Genomic DNA, 21,722 nt, shown 5'->3' with positions numbered 1-21,722 from the left:
CCAGGCTCTGACTCTTACCAGCGTCCAGAGCACGGGGAAGACTCGGGGGGCTCGCACGATAAGCAGCCGGCCCAGGGTCTCTGGGTAATTGTCTTCGACCACCTCGATCATCCGCAGCAGGGCCTTCACCCCTGGCCGCCACAGGTGCCGCATGTTGAGTCCCTCCAAGTCCAGCAGGCAGGTCCAGGAGCTGCGGGAGAAACAACCCCAACTCCACCTGGCTCTGCTGCCTCCTGGGGCTACCAACACCCTCCCTACGGGGGATGAACAGAGAGGCTCCGAGAGGCAGGGCCGGGAGCAGAATTGGGGGGGTCCTGCCACAGTGGGGAGCCCGCGCAGCAAAGAGGATCAGAATGTGGACCTCAGGGCCGAGCACCCGAATTCAAGTCTCACCTCCATCTCTGAGAGCCTCAGGTCAGGGGCACAGACCCACCCTTTCTCTAGGACAGTGGCAAAGGGAGTAATAATCCCCATCTGAAGCAACTGCTGTTAGGATCAAGTGACATGGTATATACAAAGCTCTCTGCAAGGACAGGCATGCTGTATGCCCTCAATTAAAGCTGGTTGTCATGGCTGGGCACTGTGGCTCACGCCTGTAATCCCAGCACTTTGGGAGGCTGAGGCAGGTGGATCACCTGAGGTCAGGAGTTCAAAACCAGCCTAGCCAACATGGTGAAACCCCGTCTTAAAAAAAAAAAAATGCTGGTTATCACGAGTGACCATTTAGGCTTAGTGTTCCATGACTGGAATGCTCAACGCGTAGAAGTTATTCCTATCCTCCTGCTCAATCTCATCACCAAGGTCTGATTGTAAAAATTCAAAAACTTGCAACCTCAGGCATAAATGAGTTCACTGTTGAAAAGACGCTAACTACTAAATAGAGCAGAGATGCCAAGAGCACGCACTCCACAGTCAGACGGCCACGGTTCAAATCCCAGTTCTGCCACTTGCTGTGTGACCTTGGTCAAGTCCTTAACCACTCTGTGCCTCCGTTTCATTAGTACTCATTCATTAGGAAAATAAGTGTTTGACTGCAGTGGCTGGTGCCTGGCAGCCTCTCCCTCTCAGATTTGTTTCCTTAAACCTGCACACACCTCTGCAAAGCGTCCCTTCATGACACCTCCTCATTTGAGCCATCTGGGGTGAATTATGCTCCCAGCCAGGACACTGATTGACTCCCACTTCCACCCCAACATATATCTCCTGAGAAAATCTCCAGAGACCAGCCTGGCCAACATGGTGAAACCCTGTCTCTAGTAAAAATACAAAAATTAGCTGGGCATGGTGGGGCACACCTGTCGTCCCAGCTATTTGGGAGGCTGAGGTGGGAGGATGGCTTGAGCCCAGGAGGTCAAGGCTGCAGTGAGCTGTGACTGCGCCACTGTGCTCCAGCTTGGGTGATAGAGTGAGAGCCTGTCTCAAAAAAAAAAAAAAAAGCTACTTTGCAGAAGAGGAAGCTGCTGCTTAGAATGGTTTGCTGCCTTTGGGGGCGATGCCACCGTAAGTACTGGCTCTGGGAAACAGCTCAGGAACAGCAATGCGGGGGAGTCAGAGGATAGTGGGTGCCTGCAGAGGACAGTGGGTGCCTGGATGTGCCATGGCACCCTGGAGGTTGGCCTGCGCTGGGAGACACAGCCAAGGCAGAACACGTGGTAGACAGCTGATGTCAAAAAGCAAAGTCAAGGAGATTGTTGAGCAGAGTGGCAGGGTGAAGTCTTTGAGCCAGAAGCCAGACGGGACCCCAGGTTCAAATCCAGCTCTGCCGTGAGCAGCTCACAAGCTTCGACGGGATTATCATTCTGAGTCTCGGTTTCCTCATGCATAAAAATGGGGGTGCTCACGGGCCCTGTCTTGAGGCCCAGAAGACCGCTGTGGGAACCGGAGGAGAATGAAGCCCCTAGCACACTGCCCAGCGCAACGCACACAGACAATGGACCCCCTCCATCCTCTGTTTTTGCTGTTTAGGGAGGATCTGTGCCCAGCCCAGGTTCTTGCCTGATGGGACGGCCCAGCTGCTTTGTGCTCCCCTCACACCGCTTCTGTCCTTCCTCGTTGACAGAGAGAACCTGGAGGGAGAGACAGTGCTGCTGAACGTCCACCTTGCTGCTCCACCCCACGCAGCCCTTCCCAGGCCCGGCCCGGCCACGGGGTCCAGGAACGAGGCCCCTGACTCACGTGCCGCAGCAGTGCCTCCTCCCCCACGGCCTTCATCAAGCCCTTGGTGTCCATCTGGCCCAGGCGGAGGATGTAGAGGGGGCGGCCGTCTTTGTGGGTGGGGCCAAGCAAAAAGAACAGCTCGTTATTTCCAGGGCTGCTGAGGAAGGGGCAGGTCACAGCTGCAGGTGAGGGCCTCACCTCCTCAGGCTGCAGCCCACCAAGGCCCGATCCAGCCTTCACTTGCTAACATTCCGACTGCTTCCAAGAGGGGCCGATGCCACTTATTGTGAAAGGTGGGAAAACGGAAGTGTTACAAGGAGGATAAGGGCCAGTGCAGTGGCTCACACCTATAACCCCAGCTTTTTGGGAGGCTGAAGCAGAGGATTGCTTGAACACAGGCATTTGAGACCAGCCTGGGCAAGAGAGTGAGAACCCTTCTCTACAAAACATTGTTAAAAATAGCTGGGTGTGGTGGGGCACGCCTGTAGTCCCAGCTACTCGGGAGGATGACGTGGGAGAATTGCTTGAGCCCAGGAGGTTGAGGCTGCAGTGAGCTGTGATTGCACCACTGTATTCCAGCCTGGCAACAGAGTAACAAAAAAAAAAAAAAAAGGAGGGGCTAACACCACTGATCATAAAAGGCAGAAAAACAGAAGTGTTAAAATAAGGATAAGTTTCAGACATGGTGGTTCACACCTGTAATCCCAGCATTTTGGGGAGGCTGAGGTGGGGGGATCACTTGCGCCCAGGAGGTGGGGGTTGCAGTGAGCTATGATCATGCCACTGCACTCCAGCAGTAACAGAGCAAGGTCACTCCAGGATGAGAGAGCAAGACTCTATCTCTAAAAATAAATAAATAAGCATAAGGAGGTGAACCACAGGTGAAACCCAGCGAGGGGCAGGAATATAGGAACTCTCAGTACGACCTTGGCAACTTTTCTGTCAACCAAAACTGTTCTACAATAAGTAGTTCATTCAAAAAAAGTTTACAGAAGATATGAACCATGTAATGAAGGACTACAGAGAGAGTGGGCACAATTTAGCTCTTAGCTTTCTGTCACCTGGAGCAAAAAGGAAACATGAAGAATTATTTACCAATACTGCAGATTATCGTATTCACTGGAATAATAAGATAATAATTATGCTCTCTAAAGCCATAGTGAATGCTGAATTACAACCACTGTTTCTAGGACAATAACAGGACTAGGTTCCCAAAACTCTCTGGTCATGATGCTTTTTTTTTTTTTTTTTTTGGAGACAGAGTCTCACTCTTGTCACCCAGGCTGAAGTGCAGTAGCACGATCTTGGCTCACTGCAACCTCCACCTCCTCGGTTCCAGCGATTCTACTGCCTCAATCTCCTGAGTAGCTGGGATTACAGGTATGCACCAGCATACTGGCTAATTTTTAATTTTTGTATTTTTTTTTTTTTTTAGTAAAGATGGGGTTTCCCCATGTTGACCAGGCTGGTCTCGAACTCCTGACCTCAGGTGATCCGCTGCCTTGGCCTCCCAAAGTGCTGGGATTAAAGGTGTGAACTACTGTATCCAGTCCCATAATACTTTTTGTCAACCAATCAATGCATAGCCTTGTTTTATGTGGGGTTTTTTGTTTGTTGGTTGATTGGTTTTTGAGACAGAGTCTCGCTGTATCACCCAGGCTGGATATCAGAGGAGCAATCTCAGCTCACTGCAACCTCCGCCTCCCAGGTTCAAGCGATTCTCCCACCTCAGCCTCCCAAGTAGCTGGGACTACAGGCATGCACCACCACGCTCCGCTAAATTTTTGTATTTTTAGTAGAGACAGAGTTTCAATATGTGAAGGGTGGAGGTTGCAGTGAGCTGAGATCACACCAATGTACTCCAGCCTGGGTGACAGAGCAAGACTCTGCTTCAAAAAACAAAAAAAGTGACCCTGCTTGGAAATAGTCTGTGCAGGTGTAATTAGTTAGGGATCTCAAGATGAAATCACACTGAATTTGGGGTGAGCCCTAAATCCAGTGACCTGGGGTCCTTATTTGAAGAGGCGAGGTCACACAGACACAGAGGGGAAGGCCATGTGAAGAGAGAGGCAGAGACTGGAGTGAAGCTGCCACCAGCCGAGAAACACCTGGGGCCACCAGAAGCTGGAAATAGCAAGCAAGGATTTTTTTTCTTTTTTTTTTTTTGATCCAGAGTTTCGCTTTGTCACCCAGGCTGGAGTGCAGTGGAGTGATCTAGGCACACCACAACCTCTGTCTCCCAGGTTCAAGCAGTTCTCCTGCCTCAGCCTCCTGAGAAGCTGGGATTACAGGCATGTGCCACCACGCCTGGCGAATTTTGTATTTTTAGTAGACATGGGGTTTCTCTATGTTGGTCAGACTGGTCTCGAACTCCCCACCTCAGGTGATCTGCCTGCCTCGGACTCCCAAAGTGCTGGGATTATAGGTGTGAGCCGCCAGGCCCGACTCCCCTAGAACTTTGAGAGGGAGCAAGCCCTTCTGACACCTTGACTCCAGACTTCTGACCTGGAGAACTGTGAGAAAACACATTTATACTGTTTTAAGCCATCAAGTTTGTGGTAATTTGCTACGGCTGCCCCTGGAAATGCATATAAAATATATGCACCTGTTACGTAGACAATCACAATGATCCCATCACAAGTAATGGTGGGCTCACTTAACCCAGTGGAGAAATGTCTCTTCCTCAAGCCCCAGAGCCTTCCAGCTCTGGTTCTTCCTAGCTAGACTGGCACTTCAGAGCATTTCTAGATGCTCGGAAAAGGCAAAAGGAAAAATAGTAAGATGTTAACATGAAGCCTACCGTTTACAGCGCACTTGGGCTGGGCAGGTGGCTCACCCCTACAACCCCAACACTTTGGGAGGCTGAGGCAGGCAGGTCACTTGAGATCAGGAGTCTGGAACCAGCCTTGTCAATATGATGAAACCCTGTCTCTACTAAAAATACAAAAATATTAGCCAGGTGTGGTGGCGGGTACCTGTAATCCTAGCTACTGGGGAGGCTGAGGCAGGAGAATCGCTTGAACCAGGGAGGTGGAGATTGCAGTGAGCTGAGATGGCACCACTGCCCTCTGGCCTGGGCAATAGAGTAGGAGTTCCTCTCAAAATAATAAAGTGCATTTGGCAGTGCCCAAAGTATGCCCTACACATGATGTGGGTGGAGGCACGCACCGATGTCCTGGTAATGCCAGCCCCCAGCATAGAACTCCTCCAGCAGGGCGGGGGGTTGCCAGGTCTGAAGGAGGAGATCCACCTGGTGCTGCTTCCGCCAGCTCAGGGACTGGCACAGCATTTCCCGGGCCTTGTCCAGGTGGAAGTCACGAGCCCGCAGGAAGCGAAGGATGTGCTCGTCTTTGGGAATCTGAGAGACAAAGAAGTAAAAAGCCCACAGAATGGTATTCCCTGACCCGGCAGATAAAATTACAGAATCAGAAACAGGGTGAGACCCTATCTCTATAAAAAGTACAGAAATTAGCTCGGTGTGGCGGTGCGTGCCTGCAGTCCTAGCTACTTGGGAGGCTGAGGTGGGAGGATCGCTTGAGACTGGGAGTTGGAGAATGCTGTGAGTCGAGATCACACCACTTCACTCCAGCCTGGGCGACAGAGTGAGACACTGTCTCAAAATACAAAAAATTGCACAAAATGAGGCCGGGCTAAGTAGCTTACGCCTGTAATCCCAACACTTTGGGAGGTCGAGGCGGGTGGATCACCTGAGGTTGGAAGTTCGAAACCAGCCTGACCAACATGGAGAAACCTCATCTCTACTAAAAATACAAAATTAGCTGGGGGTGATGGCACACACCTGTAATCCCAGCTACTCAGGAGGCTGAGGCAGGAGAATCACTTGAACCCAGGAGGCAGAGTTTGCAGTGAGCCAAGATCGTGCCATTGCACTCTAGCCTGGGCAACAAGAGCAAAACTCCATCTCAAAAAAACTAAAATACAAAAAAATAAAACTTAAAAATAAAAAAAAAGTTATTGTCTGGGTGCAGTCTCTCACCCCTGTAATCCCAGCACTTTGGGATGCTGAGGCAGAAGTATCACTCAAGCCTAGGAGTTCAAAACCAGCCTGGGCAACATAGTAAGACCCCATTGCTAAAAAAAAAAAAAAAAAAAAAAAATTAATTAGCTGGGCATGATGGTGCATGCCTATAGTCCCAGCTACTCAGGAGGCTGAGGTGGGAGGATCACTTAAGCCCAGGAGGTCGAGGCTACAGTAAATTATGATTGCACCATTGCACTCCAGCCTGGGCAACAGAGTGGGATTCTGTCTCAAAAAAAAAAAGGTCTTTTTTTTTCTTTGAGATGGAGTTTCACTCCTGTTGCCTAGGCTGGTGTGCAATGGTGTGATCTCAGGTCACTGCAACTTCCGCCTCCCAGGTTCAAGCAATTTTCTTGCCTCAGCCTCCAGAGTAGCTGGGATTACAGGTGCACATCACCATGCCCAGCTAATCTTTGTAATTTTTAGAGATGGGGTTTCACCATATTGGTCAGGCTGGTCTCGAACTCCTGACCTCAGGTTATCTGCCCGCCTTGGCCTCCCAAAGTGCTGGGATTACAGGCGTGAGCCTCCATGCCCAGCCTAAAAGAAGTTCTTATTCAACAGTGCTGAACATAAAGTCCATGCTTGGTCTCTACGTACACTGTCTATGTACACGTTACGGGAGATGGAGTCTAAAGGCAAAACCCATGAGCCATCCAAACTTGCCCACACAAAGGCATTACGTCTCTGGGAGGGGAAAAGTGTACATGGTTTCATGCACATGGGACTACAGAACAGCAGTTCTCCACAGGGGTGGCTCTGCCCCCCAGGGGACATTTTGCAATATCAGGAGTCATTTTTGCTCATCTTACATGGGGGCAGGGAGCTACTGGCGTCTCGTGGGTGGAGGCCAAGGATGAAATTAAACATCCCACCATGCACAAGGCAGCCCCCACCATCAGGGACCATCCAGCTCCAAATGTCCAAGTGCCAAGGATGAGCCACTCTGCTCTCTGTGATAGGCACAGCATGCGTTATGGAGACGTGAGACCATATGTAAAAAAATAAAGCAAGGGCCAGGTGTGGTGAATCATGCCTGTAATCCCAGCACTTTGGGAGGCCAAGGCTGAGGGATCACCTGACGTCAGGAGTTCAAGACCAGCCTGGCCAACATGGTAAAACCCTCTCTCTACTAAAAATGCAAAAATTCGCCAGGCACGGTGGTGCATGCCTGTAATCCCAGCTGCTCAGGAGACTGAGACAGGAAAATCACTTGAACCCAGGAGGCAGAGATTGCAGTGAGGATCACACCATTGCACTCCAGCCTGGGTGACAGGGTAAGACTGTGTCTCACACAAAAATAATTAATTAATTAATAACAAAGCAAGAGATAATGTGTCAGCATTATCATCTCACCTTTTCATCACACCTCATCTTGCCTTTCCTTCCCACGTACCGAGGCTGAGTACCAGTCACTGCCCGTTCATCCACTGCTCCAGGGGACACCCCTGTACCTACCTTGCCTTTGTGGGTCTCCTGTAACCAGTGCCGAAGCTGGATCAGGCAGCTCGCCTGCATGGGCGTGAGATGGCCCAGGCACCTCTCAATGTAGTCCGCGTCCAGCTTGTCCCCTTGGAGGAGAAGGGGGAGCTTCAGGACAAGAGGGAGAAACCGAGTCTCTTTACCACGTGGTCTGTCTGCCCTTCTTTACTGGCTGCCTCACTAACTCCGAACCGTGGTTCCAAGCCAAATGGGGCCCCTGCCCCAGACAGCAGCCGCAGGGACTCTGAATGCATTCATTTCTCCAACAACCCATGTCCAAGGGGGTTCTGAAAACCCATCGTGGGGCAAACCCGGATCTCACTGTGAGACAGGGTTTCTCCTCTTTGATCCTGGGAATTGAAGATAATTCCCACCCTCTGGGGATGTCCTAAGGATTCTTAACAGCATGGGCTGACACTCGATGCCTGCTCAAAAGCAGCTGGTCTCAGTGAGCTCTCCCCACACCCCAGTGAGGCAGGCATCACTGTCATCCCCACTTTGGAGAAGATAAAACGGGTGTGGTGACTCACAGCTGTAATCCCAGCCCTTTGGAAGGCAGAGGTGGATAGATCACTTGAGGTCAGGAGTTTGAGACCAGCCTGGCCAACATGTGGAAACCTGGTCTCTACTAAAAATACAAAAATTAGCTGAGCCTGGTGGCAGGTGCCTGTAGTCCCAGCTACTTGGGAGGCTGAGGCAGGAGAATCGCTTGAACCCGGGGGGTGGACATTGCAGTGAGCCGAGATCACATCACTGCATTCCAGGTTGGGTGGCAGAGTGAGACTGTCTTGGAGAAAAAAAAAAAAAAGACAGAGAGAGAGAAGACAAAAAGCGAGGCCTAGCGAGGCGATGTAACCAGAATGGGTAGATGCATGTCGTGTGTCCAGCGTGAAGGAGGTGGTCGACAAACTCCAGCTCCCTTCACTGTCCCCACTCCATGGCCTGCATTGAGGGGTGTAAGACTTTTGACGGACAGAGCCTAGACTTTGCAACACAGCCATGGTGTCTCTAGGAGCCTGGGAAGCACAGGGAACGCTCCACTGGGCAACCTCGTCCCCCACAATTGGGTGGTTGCAGTCAGAATGTTGCCAGTGTGCAGAGGCCAGACACCAAGCCTGGGTCCTGTTGCCCAACTCTTAGCCATTAGGGTGGCAGATGCTGGATATCAGTGGCCTTTTGGCACCTCAGCAGTGGGCGGAGATGTCACACAAAGCAGCAGCCTCCATGGGCAGAGCCAGTTCTCTGTGGACGGACAGATAAATAAGGAAACAGACTGAATGCATGGCCAGCAGCATCCCCCAGGACAGAAAAGCCCAGAGTGAGGGGTCACGCCAACCACTATGGCAGGAGGCATCTGGGTAAACAGAGCCGGGAGAATGCTGGCAGAAGGGTGACTTGTCCAGACCTTGTGTGGTCAGAGGCAAAGATGCCGGAATCAGGGAGGGAGTGGAGATGGGATGAGCAGGAAACACGAGGGAGGCAGGAGCTCCCAGCGCCCTTCCGGCCCCGGGCAGATATGAAGGCTTTTTCTATTTCTGAGCACAAAGCCTCAGTGATTCAGGAGAAGGCAGAAGGGGCATGTGGATGTCCTCTGCCAAACACCCTGAGTGCCTGGGCTGATGGCAGGCAGAACAATGGAGAAGAAAGGACGGACCTGTGCAAAACGGGGAAGGTACAGGGGACGAGGCCACAGAAAGTGTGCACAGAAGGGAGCAGGAGAGGGCACTGTTGTAAAAAAAAAAAAAAAAAAAAAAATGGACAGCAGCAGCCCGCCAGCACACACAGTTGGTGCAGAATAAATACTTGTTGCATGTAATCCCAGCACTTTGGGATGCCAAGGCAGGACGATCACTTGAGGTCAGAAGTTCAAGACCAGCCTGGTTAACAGGGTAAAACCTCGTCTCTACTAAAAATACAAAAATTAGCCAGGCATGCTGGTGCGTGCCTGTAGTCTCAGCTCCTCAGGAGTCTGAGGCAGGAGAATCGTTTGAACTCCAGAGGCGGAGGTTGCAGTGAGCTGAGATCGTGCCACTGCACTCCAGCCGGGATGACAGAAAAAAAAGAATAAATATGTGTTGCATGAACAAACCTCATTCTCCCTGAACAGAGCCCCAGATGTATTATTAGTTACACGGCACTGCCACCCAAGTCTGTCAGAGTCAGCGATGTCCCCACACGACAATGGCTCTAAAAACATTTCTAAATGTTTTTCTTAAAGGAAAAACGTTATCAATATGAGTGCATGTCTTCTGCACGCCTAGAACTGGATTTGTGGTGTACATACAGTTTGTTTCCTAGGATTTCCCTTTTAACATTACATTGTGAACTTTTTCCATGTCCATAAAAGCCTGAATGGTGACAAAGGGCAGGCTGCCTTAATATACAACGAGCTCTTACAAACCAATAAGAAAGCAATGGGCAAATAAAAAATGGACAAAGGACAAGAACAAGTATTCGCCACTAAAAAAAAAAAAAAAAAAAGGAAAAGGGTCCCTAAACATGCAAAATCAATGCGTGATCTCACTCATAATGAAAGAAGTGGTCACTAATTGGCCAGGATCACTTTTGTTGCCTTTCAGAAGTTTGAAATGTTTACTAAGAGTTTTGTGGGGAGCTGGGGTGAAGTCAGGAATAGATGCCGTTACACACTTTCAGTGGGAACAGTGATTAGTACAACCTCTTTGGAAGTCTAATGGGTAAGCCTACCCCAATTTTACTTGCACGTAAACTTTGAACCAGCAATTCCACTCTTGTAATGTTATGCTTTATATATACCCACATACATATTTTTAAATTCTTAAGTACCCACAGGTACCATTAGTTGTATTTTAAACAACTGAAACAACCTAAATAGGGTTGTTTCCTTCAACAGCAAACTAGTGAAATAGACTAATTCAAAATAATCAAGGCCAGGTGCAGTGGCTCACACTTGGAATCCCAGTATCTCGGAAGGCCAAGGCAAGAGGATCACTTGAGGCAAGGAGTTCAAGACCAGCCTGGGCAACATAGCAAGATACCATTTATATAAAAAATAAAACTAGGCTGGGCCCAGTGGCTCACACCGGTACTCCCAGCAGCGTGGGAGGCCAAGGCGGGTGGATCACCTGAGGTCAGGAGTTTGAGACCAGCCTGGTCAACATGGTGAAACCCTGTCCCTACTAATGATACAAAAATTAGCTGGAAATGGTGGCACATGCCTGTAATCCCAGCTACTTGGGAGGCTGAGACAGAAGAATCGCTTGAACCCGGGAAGCAGAGCTTGCAGTGAGCTGAGATTGTGCCATTGCACTCCAGCCTGGGTAACAGAGTGAGACTCTGTCTCAAAAAATAATAATAATAATTAAATAAAAATAAAAATAAATTATCTAGACATAGCGGTCCCAGCTACTCAGGAAGCTGGGGCAGAAGGATCATTTGAGCCCAGGATTTCAAGGTTTTGGCAAGACACAATTGCACCACTGCACTCCAGCCTGGGCAACAAAGCAAGACCCTATCTCTAAATAAATAAAAATAATTATTAATAAGTAAGCTATGGTGCAACCACACCATACTATGAAGTATGAAAAGAAGACATAGCCACTGATTCAGGAATTTTGTCAGGCAACATTTGAAAGTGAAAAAAAAGAAAAATATCAAATGGAATGTATGTGTTCTCATGTATTCAACATAGGACATACATATATGTATGCATGTACACACATATGTTTGTGGATATATATACATATTATGTGCATATATATGCCCAAACAGCTTCTATGCCTAAACATAGAAACACAAAACTATTGTTAGCCTCTAGGGAGAAAAAAAGAATCTCGCTTCTTATATCTTCCAAGCAGTTTGAATTTTTTTCTACTATGATAATGCATTACTCATATAATTTAAAGCAGTGGTAGCAAATGTAATAATTAGTAAATTAATGATAATTGGTAAGTTTGTAAATAGTAAAAACAGGGAGAGGCAATGTCAAGGCACCAGAGGCGAATTCCTGATCTAAAAATAAATGAGTTTTGCCAGGCGCAGTGGCTTATGCCTGTAATCCTAGCAGTTTGGGAGGCTGAGGCAGGTGGATCACTTGAGCTTGGGAGTTCGAGACCAGCCTGGCCAATGTGGTAAAACCCCATCTCTACCAAAAATACAATTAGCCAGGCGTGGTGGCAGATGCCTGTAGTCCCAGCTATTCATAAGGCTGAGGCAGAAGAATCGCTTGAACCTGGAAGGTGGAGGTTGCAGTGAGCTGAGATCGTGCCACTACACTCCAGCCTGGGTGACAGAGCGGGACTCCGTCTCAAAAAAAAACAAGAAAGAAAGAAAGAAAAGAAAAGAAATAAATGGGTTCGGCTGGGCACGGTGGCTCACACCTGTAATCCCAGTACTTTGGGAGGCTGAGGTGGGTGAATCACGAGGTCAAGAGATCGAGACCATCCTGGCCAACATGGTGAAACCTCATCTCTACTAAAAATACCAAAAAAAAAATTAGCCGGGCATGGTGGCACATGCCTGTGGCCCCAACTACTCGGAAGGCTGAGGCGGAAGAATCGCTAGAACCCAGGAGGCGGAGGTTGCTGTGAGCCGAGATTGTGCCACTGCACTCCAACCTGGGCAACAGAGTGAGACTCCATCTCAAAAAAAAAAAAGAAAAAAGAAATGGGTTCTACTCTTGGACCACAATGGAGAGAGGGAGACGCAGACGGTGGAGGGAGGAGGCTGTATCGTTCCAAGACCCAGACCCGTTCTCAGGAGGACCTGAGGCAATTCTCCCCCACCCACCCCAGGGCCCCCCATGGAGCAAGAGGGCCTGCAGCAGCCTCCTAGGGCTGAACTGGGCTTCGCTGCATGACCTACCATCCATACCGACCGCCTCCAGAGCAGGGCCCAGAGCACTACTGGGCCCCTGGGCCTCCGAGGAGCCAGGGTCCCTTGGTCCAGCCTGGTTGCGGGCATCCTCCTCACGGACCGGTGCAGGCGTCCAGCGGGGAATGTGCGAGGTGCCCTGGGAGATGAGCTCATTCAGGTAATGCTCAATCACCTCCTTCCCCTGGAAACCAGAGAGACCCAAGACACATGAGCATGGGGCAGGATGGAAGGAGGTCACTGAGTCACCACAGGGAGTCACCCCCAGTCCGCTCAGGTCCCAGCCTCGACACAAGGCTATTGAGTGATTGAATGTGGCCGGGAGGGAGGGAGAGAGGCTGTGAGTGTCAAACACCCACCTGATTTCCAAGGCTTCCGAAACACAGAATGCAAAATAGCTGGGTAATAAGTTTTTCAGTTTGGGAGTTGTTTTTGTTTTTGTTAACTGTTTTTGAGACAGTGTCTTGCTGTGTCGCCAAGGCTGGGGTGCACTGGTGCCATCTCAGCTTGCTGTAGCCTCAACCTCCCAAGATCATGAGATCCTCCTGCCCCAGCCTCCTGAGCCACTGGGACTATAGACACCCACCACCACTCCCAGCTAATTATTTTATTTTATTTTTTTAGAGATGGGGTCCACTATGTCACCTAGACTTCTCTGGAACTCCTGGGCTCAGGTGATCCTCCCACCTCAGAATAATAAGTTTTATGTTGATAACACATTGGATAAAAATATGTTATTAAAGTTAATTTCATCTGTTTCGTCACAAGAACAGGTCTTTACTCAGGGATGGATCTGAGGTCTTTATAGCAAGCAATGATCATTTTATCTAAAATAAAATAAAATAAAAAACTGGGCATGGTGGCTCACACCTGTAATCTCAGCACTTTGGGAGGCTGAGGAGGGCGGATCACGAGATCTGGAGTTCAAGACCAGCCTGGCCAACATGGCGAAACCCCTTCTCTACTAAAAATACAAAAATTAGCCAGGCATGGTGGTGTGCTTCTGTAGTCCCAGCTACTCGGGAGGCTGAAGCAGGAGAATCTCTTGAACCTGGGGGGCGGAGGTTGCAGGGAGCCGAGATCATGCCACTGCTCTCCAGCCTGGGCAACAGAGCAAGACTCCATCTCAAAAAAAAAAATTAAAATAAAATAACATTGAATTTAATTTAAAACACCACAGAATTATCTGGTGTCCAGATAATTCACCACATAAGCCTGGACATCTTGCAGGGCCAGAGCTAGGATTAGGGGGCCCCCATTACAGACCAGTTACTTTCCATCCATTATCTCATGGTCATTACTAGATGAGATTTGGTCATTACTAGAGTACCTACTTAACAGATAAGAAGACTGAGGCCCAGGGAGGGTAAGAGTCTTGCTGGATGTCATGCAGCTGTCAATAGCGGAGCAAGTCTGTGTTAGTTACCTCCAGTGACTAACACAACCCACCCCTTACCCTCTTGACGTTGGCAGTGTACTGCTTCATGGCAATCTTCTCCAAGGCATTTTCAAAGCCAAAGAAGGACCGGATGTCCAGCGAAGCAGACTGCTCAAAGCAAGTCCAATCTTCATTCTCAGGGTGAACCTGAAAGCCAGGCAGGGGCCAAGCAGGGGACTCAGTGTTGGGGGTACCCTGTCCTCCCCTGGGTCTCTCCTGCCGACCTGGGCGCAGGCAGAGTCTGCGGTGGACACCAGATCAAGCCTGGAGAGGGTAGCAGGACCAAGGGGCCCCCACCCATAGAAAGACGCAAAGTTCAAACTGTCAGGGAGCAAAGAGCCTTCTCATGAGAAGCCGGGAGAATGTGGGTTCTCTCAAATCTGCAGCCCTGCCCTTTAAATATTATACGCATACACAGAAAATTAGATAGAAATACATGTGTTTAGGCTGGGCATGGCGGCTCACGCCTGTAATCCCAACAAAGGATTAATCCCCGCCAAGGTGGTTGGATCACTTGAGGTCAAGAGTTGGAGACCACCTGGCCAACATGGTAAAACCCCCGTCTCTACTAAAAATCCAAAACTTAGCCAGGCGTGGTGGCGGGCGCCTGTAATCACAGCTACTTGTAAGCTGAGGCAGGAGAATCGCTTGAAGCTGGGAGGCAGAGGTTGCAGTGAGCAGAGATACACTGCACTCCAGCCTGGGTGACAGAGAAAGACCCCATCTCCAAAAAAGAAAAGAGAAGAAATACAATTGTTCAGTGTATCATTTATATAATCTATAAATACATAAATTATATCTCAATATCATACATAAAATTTAGGTACAGATTTTTAAAATATATATTATATATGTTATCTATATAAAGATATATTAATATCCTTATATATCAATAAATATAGATTTGTATGTTTGCAAAAAGAAAACTTCATCGGTGGAGCTGCTTTATGGCCCCAGACCTGGTTCTTCTCATACGTCTGTGGGCAGACTGTTACCCAGGAGTCTGTTAAATATGCAGATTCCTGGGCCTGCCCCTAGACACCTCTGACTGAGCTGTTCCAGGTTGGGTCCCTGGAATCTGGATTTCACAAGCAGCCCAGGTGCTGCTGATTCAACTATTGATAGAACTCATTCTGAGAAACAGCAAACACACTAAGAGGGGTTTCAACAACTGTTACTCACTCCTCCTGAGAGGATCTAAACCCCCTGAGCCCAAGCTCCTGGAGGACTGAAGAAGAGCTGGAGGTGTGGAAAGACAGGGCAGTGCTGCCGGGCGCGGTGGCCATGCCTGTAATCCCAACACAGGTGGGCACTGGGCACTGGGCGTAGGTGAGTGGCGGGAGTGGGCGCTGAGGGTGTCCTGGGAGCAGGTGGGCACCAGGCACAGGTGGGTGGTGGGAGTGGGCGCTGAGGGTGTCCTGGGCTCACCGTGTAGCTGCAGTGCTCGTTCACCAGCACTCGGTTGGCGAAGGTCTCGTTGTGCGCTTCGATGAGAAGTGTCCTCTCCTTCCAGTTCAAGATGTTTGTCTGCACGAAGACCACGTGCTCGACACCTGCGATCTGCAAGGGAAGTGGGGGGAGGTGGAGGTGGGTGCGGAGCCTGGAGCACACAGGAATGGAGAGCGAGTCTAGCAGGCATGCCCCAGTCATCCCCTGCCCTGATCCCCAAGTCCCTAACGCCACCTCCCAGACAGCCCGGACCCAGGACCCCGACCCCGGACTCCTGCCCTGCCGCCCACTCATCTCCGGCCTGGACCCCCGACTCCCCCCCCTACTCCCCAGCCGAGCCTCCCAGCCCTCGCCCCCGGGCCAGGGGCCCCCGACCAAGGTTCCGCCACCCACACCCTGGAACCCTCATCTGGACATTAAGTCACACACCCACCCACCCCCACCCCGCTCCACCTCCTGGCACCGCCCCCCTCCCCCCGCCCTGGTCCCCAGCTTCCGCTCCCAGCCCTCCCGCACTCCTGCGACAGGTCCCGTCCTCCGCCCCCCAGCCTAGGGCTTTCCACCTTCCGCAGCAGCCGCGGGGCGTCCACGCGCAGCCGGCAGCTCCGCTCCACCACATGCACTGCCCCGTCAGGGCTGCGGGACTCGCGCAGGACCTCGCTGCCCAGGAAGACAGGGATCTGGGGGCAGGTGGGGAAGCGCTTCTCGTAGGCCTGGGGACAGAGAGGCAGTCAGTGCCCGCGGTGGTGGGTAGAGGGACTCACCCGCCCAGCGGGACCTCCTTATCTGCTGTGTCACCTAGACGGGAAGGGCAGCCCTGGCCGCTAGAAGGGGCAGGGATTTTGCAGTCCTTACCAACAATCCTTCCACCAGCTAGCACCTGTTAGAGCCTCACACAGCAGGGCCTGGACAATGATTTGGCAAATACGTTTTTGGCTCTGCATTTGAGTTTTTGCCCTCAGAAGAAAGAACAGAGACAGAGGGGACATTTTAAATGAAGGTATTTCACGGCTGGGCTCAGTGGCTCACACCTGTAACCCCAGCACTTTGGGAGGCGGGGACCGGTGGATAACGAGGTCAAGAGATGGAGACCATCCTGGCCAACATGGCGAAACCCCCTCTCTACGAAAAATACAAAAATTAGCTGGGCGTTGTGGCGCACACCTGTGGTCCCAGCTACTGGGGAGGATGAAGCCCGAGAAGCGCTTGAATCCAGGAGGCGAGACTCTGTCCCCCCGACCCTCCCAAAAAAAATGCAATAAACTAGGAATAAAAGGGCACTTCCTCAGCCTGGTAAAGTCATCTGCTAAAAGCCACAGTTCACATCCCTGGTGATAGACCGAGTGTTTTCCCCTGAGATCAGGAACAAGGCAGAATGTGCACTCTTCATGTCTATTCCACTTTGTGCTGGAGGTTCTAGATAAGTAAAAGAAAAGCCGTCCAGTTGGAAAGGAAGAAGTAAAACTATTTCTATTTGCAGATGACATGATCATATATATATAGAAAACCCTAAAGCATCCACACAGGTACACACAAAAAGATTAGAAGTAATCAATGTAGGGCTGGGCGTGATGGCTCACACCTGTAATCCCAGCACCTTGGGAGGCCAAGGCGGGTGGATCACCTGAGGTCAAGAGTTTCAGACCTGCCTGACCAACATGGAGAAACCCCATCTCTACTAAAAATACAAAATTAGCTGGGCCTGGTGGTGCATGCCTGTAATCCCAGCTACTCAGGAGGCTGAGGTAGAAGAATCACTTGAATCCTGGAGGCGGAGGTTGCAGTGAGCCAAGATTGCGCCATTGCACTCCAGCCTGGGCAACAAGAGCAAAACTCTGTCTCAAAAAAAAAAAAAAAAAAAAAAAAAAAAAAGAGAGAGAAAACTAATCAATGAGTTCAGCAAGGTTGCAGGATATAAAACCAATACAGAAAAATCAGTTGCATTTCTAAGTATTAACAATGAGCAAACTGAAAATGAAATCAAAAAACTCTATTTACAACATCAGAAAGAATAAAATACTTAGGAATACATTTAGCAAAAAGACGTGTAAAACATATACTCTGAACACTATAAAACACTGCTGAAAAATTAAAACCTAAACAAATGGAAAGGCATCTGATATTCATGGAACAGGAGACTTAATATTGTTAAGATGGCAATATCACCCAACTGGTCTACAGATTCAACACAATATCCACAACCCAGCCGACTTATTTACAGAAATTGACAAGTTTATCCTAAAATTCATATGGAAATGCAACAGGTCCAACATAACCAAAAGCAATCTTGAAAAAGAGCAAAATTGGAAAACTAATATTTCCTGATTTCTTTTAAAAGACATAATAGCAGGCCAGGGGTGGTGGCTAATGCCTGTAATCCCAGCACTTTGGGAGGCCAAGGTGGGCAGATCACCTGAGGTCAGGAGTTCAAGGCCAGCCTGGCCAACATGGTGAAACCCCATCTCTACTGAAAATACAAAAAATAGCTGGGTGTGGTGGTGTGCACCTGTAATCCCAGCTACTCGGGCAACTGAGGCAGAAGAATCACTTGAACCCAGGAATCGGAGGTTTCTTTGAGCTGAGATCATACCACTGCACTCCAGCATAGGCGACAAGAGCGAAACTCTGTCTCAAAAAAAAAAAAAAGACAAATTAGCAAGTGTTGGTGAGGATGTGGAGAAATTGAAACCTCCAAATCCTGTCATGTGCATGTAATATGGTACAACCCCTTTGGAAAACAGTTCGGCAGTTCTTCAAACAGTTAAACATAGAGTTACCATACAACCCAGCAATTCCACTTCTACATCTATACCCAAGAGAAATGAAAACAAGTCCACACAAAAAAACTGTATACAAATGTATATAGCAACATCAGGCTATTCAACAATAAAAGAAAATATAATACAATTTATATAGAATGTACATATATCTTTCTATACACAATGCAAATATAGGATGTTTCTATATAATATACTTTTATAAATATAGGTAGTGTGTATATAAATATGTATCATATCTATAAATATATAGATATCATGTCAGGCTACAGTAATCAAAACAGTGTGGTACTGGCTTAAGTGTAGACATACAGCTCAGTGGAAAAGAATCGAGCATCCAGAAATAAACCTTCACGTTTATAATCAACCAATTTTTTGCAAAGATGTAAAGACAATCTAACGAGGAAAGAATAATCTCTTCAACAAATGATGCCAGGACAATTGGATATACACATGCAAAAGAATGAAGCTGGGGCCGGGCGTGGTGGCTCATGCCTGTAATCTCAGCACCTTGGGAGGCCAAGATAGGTGGATCACCGGAGGTCAGGAGTTTGAGACCTGCCTAGCCAACATGGTGAAACCCCATCTCTACTAAAAATACAAGAAAATTAGCTGTGCGTAGTGGCATGCATCTGTAATCCCAGCTACTAGGGAGGCTTAAGCAGAAGAATCACTTCAATGCAGGAGGAGGAGGTTGCAGAAGCCAAGATGGCGCCATTGCACTCCAGCATGGGTGACAAGAGTGAAACTCCATCTCCAAAAAATAAATAAAATAATAATTTTTAAAAAGCATTTTTAAAAAACTATAAAACACTCAGAAGAAAACATAAGAATAAATCTTTATGAACTTGGATTAAGCAATGGTTGTTTACTTATGGCACCAAAAGCACAAACAATAAAAGAAAAAAATAAACTGGATATCATCAAAATTTAAAACTTTTGTGTTTCAAAGAATACAAGCAAGAAAGTGAAAAGGTAACCCTGAGAATGGGAGAAAATTTTTGCAAATTATACATACATACATATGTGTGCATGTGTGTGTGTATAAAATGGGGGACTTGCATCTGGAATATCTAAACAGCTGTTAGGAATCAACAATAAAAAGATGACCCAGTTTTAAAACGGGCAGAGGACCTGAACAGACATTTCTCCAAGGAAAATATACCAGTACAAAAAAGCAAATGAAACTCTGTTCAACATCATTAGTCATTAGAGAAATGCAAATCAAAACCACAATGAAACACCGCTTCACACCCGCTAGGAGGACTATAATAACTTTTAAAAGCACAATAACAAGTGTTGGTGAGGATGTGGAGAAACTCAAACCCCCAAGCCCTGCCATGTGTATGTAATACAGTACAACCCACTTTGGAAAATGGTTTGGCAGTTCTTCAAACAATTAAACATAGACTTACCATATGATCCAGCAATTCCACTCGTATGTACCCAAAAGAACTGAAAATATAAGTCCACACAAAAAAATCATATACAATTTTTTTTGAGATGGAGTCTCACTCTGTCATCAGGGCTGGGGTGCTGTGGCATGATCTCAGCTCACTGCAACCTCCTCCTCCCGGGTTCAAGCGATTCTACTGCCTCAGCCTCCTGAGTATCTGGAATTACAGGCACCCGCCACTACACCCAGCTAATTTTTAGTGTTTTTAGTAGAGACGGGATTTAACCATGTTGGCCAGGCTGGTCTCAAACTCCTAACCTCGTGATCTGCCCTCCTTGGCCTCCCAAAGTGCTGGTATTACAAAAGTGAGCCACCACACCCAGCCTATATACAAATATTTATAGCAACATTATTCATAATAGGAAAAGGGGAAACAACCCAAATGTCCATCAATGAATGAGTGAATGAATCAATGGTGGTACAGGCATGAAATGGAATATTATACAGCCTTAAAAAGGAACAAGGTACTGATTCACGCTACAACATGGATCAACTTTGAAAACTTTGTGCTGAGTGCAAGTAGCCAATCACAAAAGACCATCTATTGCATGAATCCATTTACATGAACTGTCCAGAATGGGCAAATACAGAGAGACAGAAAGTAAATTAGTGGTTGCCAGGGGCTGGGAGTGGTGAGGAAGGAGATGGTGGGGATGTTGAGGGATGAGGGTTAAGGCAGACAGAGCTTCTTTTTGAGGTAATGAGACTATTCTAAAGTTGATTGTAGTGAAGCTTGCACAATACTATGAATCTACTGAATGCCAGTGAATTGTGTGCTGCAAATGGGTGAATTGTATATGTGAACTATACCTCAATAAATCTGTTTCTTTAAAAAAGATGTCCTTCTCGCTCCACTTGTATGTTTTTATATATACACATACACACATATGAATTCACATGTATACATGTACTTTTTTGTGTGTGAGACTGAGTCTCCCTCTGTTGCCCAGGCTGGAGTGCAGTGGTGTGATTTCAGCTCACTGCAACGTCTGCCTCCCAGGTTCAGGCAATTCTTCTGCCTCAACCTCCTGAGTAGCTGGGACTGCAGACGCCTGCCACCATGTCTGGCTAATTTTTGCATTTTTAGTAGAGACAGGGTTTCACCAAGTTGGACAAACTGGTCTCAAACTCCCGACCTTGTGATCTGCCTGCCTCAGCCTCCCAAAGTACTGGGATTACAGGTGTGAGTCACTGCAACCAGCCTATTTATCTATCTATCTATCTATCTATCTATTTATTTATTTATTTATTGAGATAGAGTTTTCCTCTTGTGGCCCAGGCTGGAGCACAATGGCACAATCTCAGCTCACTGCAACCTCTGCCTCCCAGGTTCAAGCGATTCTCCTACGTCAGCCTTCCAAGTAGCTGGCATTACCAGCATGTGCCACCACACTCAGCTAATTTTTGTATTTTTACTAGAGACAGTGTTTCACCATGTTGGCCAGGCTGGTCTCAAACTCCTGACCTCAGGTGATCCACCTGCCTCAGCCTCCCAAAGTGCTGGGATTATAGGCAAGAGGCACCGCACCTGGCCACATGTATACATATATTGTTCAAATGTATTTATAAACATATGTGAATATATGTTAATATAAGTATATACAATTTATATAGTGTGCATATATCTTTCTATACACAATGTAAAAATAGGGTTCTATATATTATAATTTTATAAATATAGATAATACGTAAATAAATGCATATCATATCAATAAATATCTGTTATATAAATGTACACATGTAAATATATTATTTTATATGTGGATACATAATATATTCCATATACAAATATGTAGGTAGGCTGGGCACGGTGGCTCACGCCTACAATCCCAACAATTTGGGAGGCCAAAGCAGGCAGATCATTTGAGGTCAGAAATTTGAGACCAGCCTGGCCAACATGGTGAAATCCAGTCTCTACTAAAAAATACCATAAAAAATTAGCTGGGCATGGTGTCACATGCTTGTAATCGCAGCTACTCAGGAGGCTGAGGCAGGAGAATAGGTTGAACCCAGGAGGCAGAAGTTGCAGTAAGCCGAGATCATGCCACTGCACTCCAGCCTGGGTGACAGAGG

The 21,722-nt window shown here is 48.0% G+C and overlaps 1 protein-coding gene across 1 annotated transcript in view; it reads right to left on the bottom strand.

The window, feature by feature from the left end:
- The window catches only part of SEC14L5 (SEC14 like lipid binding 5), a 54,928-nt gene that overhangs the window by 11,634 nt on the left and 21,572 nt on the right, over positions 1-21,722 (bottom strand). The window contains exons 3-11 of the mRNA XM_032258056.1: positions 15,980-16,129; positions 15,396-15,527; positions 13,986-14,114; positions 12,521-12,713; positions 7,655-7,767; positions 5,326-5,515; positions 2,176-2,264; positions 1,996-2,066; positions 19-190 (exon numbers count right to left, since the gene is read on the bottom strand). Of these exons, the coding sequence (XP_032113947.1) occupies positions 19-190; positions 1,996-2,066; positions 2,176-2,264; positions 5,326-5,515; positions 7,655-7,767; positions 12,521-12,713; positions 13,986-14,114; positions 15,396-15,527; positions 15,980-16,129 (1,239 nt within the window). The remainder of the gene's footprint in view (positions 1-18; positions 191-1,995; positions 2,067-2,175; positions 2,265-5,325; positions 5,516-7,654; positions 7,768-12,520; positions 12,714-13,985; positions 14,115-15,395; positions 15,528-15,979; positions 16,130-21,722) is intronic.

The sequence above is a fragment of the Sapajus apella genome, unplaced genomic scaffold (assembly GCF_009761245.1).
Source record: "Sapajus apella isolate SASKATOON/1434 unplaced genomic scaffold, GSC_monkey_1.0 scaffold99, whole genome shotgun sequence".
NCBI classification, from domain to species: Eukaryota; Metazoa; Chordata; class Mammalia; order Primates; family Cebidae; genus Sapajus; species Sapajus apella.
The sequence above is the reverse complement of the archived record's forward strand: the minus strand, read 5'-3'. Positions and strand labels throughout refer to the sequence as shown.